General features: G+C 45.0%; 1 protein-coding gene across 1 annotated transcript; it reads left to right on the forward strand.

Annotated features, from left to right (window-relative positions):
• The first annotated feature begins 3,233 nt into the window (after window positions 1-3,233).
• LOC101782859 (glutaredoxin-C3) lies at window positions 3,234-4,317 on the forward strand. The gene has a single exon (XM_004952513.3). The coding sequence runs from the start codon at window positions 3,409-3,411 to the stop codon at window positions 3,799-3,801; it is 393 nt and encodes a 130-aa protein (XP_004952570.1). The 5' UTR covers window positions 3,234-3,408; the 3' UTR covers window positions 3,802-4,317.
• The last annotated feature ends 317 nt before the right edge of the window (window positions 4,318-4,634 follow it).

Genomic DNA, 4,634 nt, shown 5'->3' on the forward strand with positions numbered 1-4,634 from the left:
TAGTGATAGGCGTGTTACGGCAGATTCATAGTCAGACCTTGAGCCGAAGGTCTTACTGGAGGCAGGTCGTCCTATGTGCTAAAACTATTCACTAATGACCTATTTTCTCATATGAATATAATAATGTGTGCAATTTCAAAATTTTCAATACGCGTATGATATATTATCTTAGTGCAAGCCATTTTGTAGGTGGTGAGTGGTGACCATGGAATTTTCCTCAAGCATGGGTGGTCACTTAATCATAGGCTATGCAAAAGCTTTTCTATATGTCCCCCTTTGTTTTAGATAACTTCTTATAATAATTAACACGGCCTCTATATGTTGGCAGAGATGTGAAACTCTATGACTTTTCTATTATCTAAGAATATCGATTTATCATAGTGTTTTCAATAGCAAGTTTAGCAGTTTTGAGTTTCATATGACATGGCATACGCTAATACGCATATAAGTGGGACTCGTAGGCTCTTTTTCTCTCCGGTCCTACGGTTTATAAAGTTTATTCGTATTAACTTTCAGAAAATTCATTTTAGCATTTTTAAGAACTTCAAAAAGGTAGAGAATTCCTGCAATTTACTATAAATGATTATAGTTAACTCACATTATGAGACAAGCCGGATACTGAAAATTAAACCTTAAGATTGATTAAAAGGAAACCTAGTGCTCCTCCCAGCCCAGTTGGTCGTCGGAAGTGAAGCTCTGGCAGCGCTGGTGGTGGCGCCGCTTTGCCCACACTTCGTCGTAGATAAGGCAAAGGGGCTTGGAAAACGAAAAAGAAAAAGAAATAAAGGAAATAGAGAAAAGGAGTGGAAATCCCCTTAACCAAAAGAATTCGCATGCCAAGTGATATTTTGAAAGGTATGCGAATTGAAAGTTATAAACAGTGAGGTTTGCGAATTCGATGTCAAATATCGAAATTCCTTATGTGAGACAAGCGAGACATTGAAAAGCTTACTGCTGTAAGATTAATTAAAAACTAGTGGAAAACTTGAGAGCAGCAAAACAAGTAGGGATGAAAAACTGACTCACTGGCCACCGATCACCAAACAACCTACCAACGCGGAGCCTAACCAAAGTAATTGTTGCTAACCTTATCAACATAATACCTTCGAGTTCCCACAACATACCTCAAATGTTGCCTCCATCAATATCATCTCGAACTGAGCGTAGCTTAGTTGGTTAGATTTCTTGTGGTGCCACCTATCTATACATGCGAAATATGTGAAGCGTCGACCTCCGTTCCCTCATCCAGTGCAATACGGTCCAGTCCAAACATTTCGACCCAATCAACAAAGAGGCAGACATTATCCACTGTGCAAGCCCTTGGTGTGACGAGGAAAGAACAGGACATGCATCATGCCTCCATGTTAGGAGGAAGAAAGCGGTCGAGAGGGGCCAGCCGCGATCGATACTGCGAGGACGCTGCTACTACCAGCCTAGCTTATGCTAGCTACTGATGGTAGCAGTAGCGGCATGTAGAGTCGTAGAGATGAGCTAGCACAGGCACAGCACACGTCCTTAATTCGGCCGGGATCCGGGTCGACCAAAAAGTGCGGTTTGGCCATACGTGTTCCGTCCTGCGGGCCCAGGGCGATTCCGACTCGTGGTGGGCCCACCGTCCGACAGGAAGGAGGAGGACAGCCGCTAATACCCCACGTACTCGCTGTCAAAGTTTCACCTCGCTCGCAATATTGCATCCTTGTGTGTACAATGTACAGAATGTTCCATCGGTTCGTCGGTCATATTATCCGAACTACCACACTTACGGAACATGTCCATCCAAATTCGTCTACAACTAAGCATGTGTACTCATATTTACAGTTAGTGTGGTAGACAAAGATGCTTGCGATTAATACATTCGTCAATCTTAAGATCTGTCACGTCAGACTATATCTTTGACATTTTACAAAGGCATGTGTGTTTATAAAACACAAACGTTTATATTTAAAAACTTAGATACCCAAACGCAACACCTGAATGCAGTTTGGGCCGTTGTTGGGATATCATTACTTGTTTATGTCACTTTCAAATTTTGTTGACCATATGGCATGTCTCGTCAAACATAGGTAGGCTGAAGACTCGCAGCAGTGGAAGCAAAAGCCGGTCTTTGGATGGCTTTCCTCTCCCTCTCGCCATCAAATAATCTTCCAACAATTTTTCAGGAATGCCTTCACTTTGCAGTGATAAAGACAGGCTGTGCCACAGAAAAGCGGTATGCACAAAGGCAAGGGGGACAAAGAGACACCTTGGTGATGTAATACACTCGCGGTGTTCCGGCAGTGGCATGAAAAGCCTAGCGTTCGATTCATCCAGTTGCTTGTCTCCATGCAGCACGACAAATGAGATTGGTGAAACAGTACCGTTGGATCAATATTTGCAGATACGAGCAGTAGTCGATGTAGATTATGAACTCGGTTAAGAATGCTAGAAAGCTACGACCACAAAAATGGACGGATTATTTTTTTTTATCATTTACTAGATGGGAAGCCATCAGAACTTGTAGAGCTTGTTACATTATTGTACACTACACGTGCATGGAGTACAATTTTACATTTTTGCTACAGGATCCATGTCGATTGTACTCCCTCGTCCCAAAATACTATTCGTTTTAGTTTTTCTATATATATGTACATTGCTATGTATTTAGATATAGTATATATTTAGGTGTATATCAAAAGCTATGTATATAGAAAAGTCAAAACGAATAGTAATTTGGGATGGAGGGAGTATTATAAGTATCACAAAATAATGAAATATATAGCTCTATCCTATTGAGTGGTCACAAGCATAACAAAGCAGTAGCTTATAAGAAATAAGAATATGTTTGCCTTCCACGTTTTAACTTTAGCTACTAGATGCGTTTCGCTTCTGAGCTAGCTGCTACCATATGCTATATATGCATGCCCAAAACCATGAAGAATAAACTAATTACGGCCAAACCAAAGGTCATTCATTCTCGGTGACTGGTTAGCAGTATAACTAACCACAGTAGCAAGTTACTGCTCCCGCTAGCCAGTGAGAACTCTCCTCACCACCAGACATTGGACAATAAAATAGTGCTAGTGGCGAACAAGAAAGGGAGGAAAATTTTGCATTGGCTTAGAACCCCAAAACGACCTCATTGGCTTGGAAGTGCCTATCCTTCTTTCCCTGCCTCCCTCAAATTACCAAACCACCCCTCCCTCCTCTATATATACACCTCTCACTTCCTGTTCATCGCTCATCAGGACTCAAAGCTCTCAAGTCCCAAGCCTCAACTCACCTCACCTCATTGCCAGCCTTTGCTTACATACAGCTAGCAGCCGGCCAGCCAGCAAACTCCTCTCCACCTCTGCTGCTAGCTAGCCTTCAGCAGCAACAACCAAAAAAAAAAAACTTTCTTTCGGTGCCACCAGAGCTAGCGAAGCGACAATGCAGTACGCGGCGGCGGAGCAGGCGTGGTACATGCCGGCTGCGGCGGCGCCGATGGCGGAGAGCGCGGTGGCCCGCGTGGAGCGGCTGGCGTCGGAGAGCGCGGTGGTGGTGTTCAGCGTGAGCAGCTGCTGCATGTGCCACGCCGTGAAGCGGCTCTTCTGCGGCATGGGCGTGCACCCGACGGTGCACGAGCTGGACCTCGACCCGTGCGGCCGGGAGCTGGAGCGCGCCCTCGCCCGCCTCCTCGGCTACGGCCCCGCCGCCGCGCCCGTCGTCCCCGTCGTCTTCATCGGCGGCAAGCTCGTCGGCGCCATGGACCGCGTCATGGCCGCGCACATCAACGGCTCCCTCGTCCCGCTCCTCAAGGAGGCCGGCGCGCTCTGGCTCTGATCGAGCTCCAGGGCCGGCCGCGCGCCATCGCCCTCCTTGCTGATGCTGGCTAATCAAACTAAGTTGATAGGAGGAGGATACATCCGTCGCCAGGGTGATGGTAGATGAGTGAGCTAGCTGGTCGAGTTCGTGATTTCGTGTGTGTGTGCAAGAGAGAGGCTGGTACCGTGTGTGCTTTTTTCTCACTACCTACTGCCTCCGTCGTCCGTGTACGGTGTTTGTGTGGAGTGCCGGTGCGTGCATGTGGTCATGTGGTGTTTGACGCATGCGCTGGATTTGCTTGCTTGGTGCTACTACACTACTGCGACCACTGTTGTTCAATTTGATATATCCTTTAATTTCAGTAGCTTTGTTGGCTCATCTGACTTTTGTGTTTGTCTACGCCCTGCGTACACTTCTGTTTGTGTTGTTCTTGGTTCTGGATTTGGGTTGCCATTCGTTATCTGACTGAAGAATGGCTCCGGAGATGTAGTTTGTTGTGCTTTTACTCTTCTCTTAACCTGTTGTTTGTCATTGTCAATTACTTTATTAGTATTACATTCTATTTGTGGCCAACTCCTTTATCGATACCGTATTTGATTACTTTCATGCCACCAGGGAGTCAGATCGGTTGAGCCAAATGACGTGAGACAAGTATTTGTCAGGCATATTTTCCTAACATATATACTAGATTAGTTCGTCTCTAAAGCTCATGGTGCACTAACACATCTTAAATGACCATTTAATATATGTATGAGTATTTGATAAACTAAGGTGTGCCGAAGCTAAAGATTCTGTGATTGCAATGAAACAATCAAATGTTTTTTTTAATTGTCAACATGCTAAAGACATTT

This window comes from Setaria italica, chromosome I, assembly GCF_000263155.2.
Source record: "Setaria italica strain Yugu1 chromosome I, Setaria_italica_v2.0, whole genome shotgun sequence".
Lineage (NCBI taxonomy): Eukaryota > Viridiplantae > Streptophyta > Magnoliopsida > Poales > Poaceae > Setaria > Setaria italica.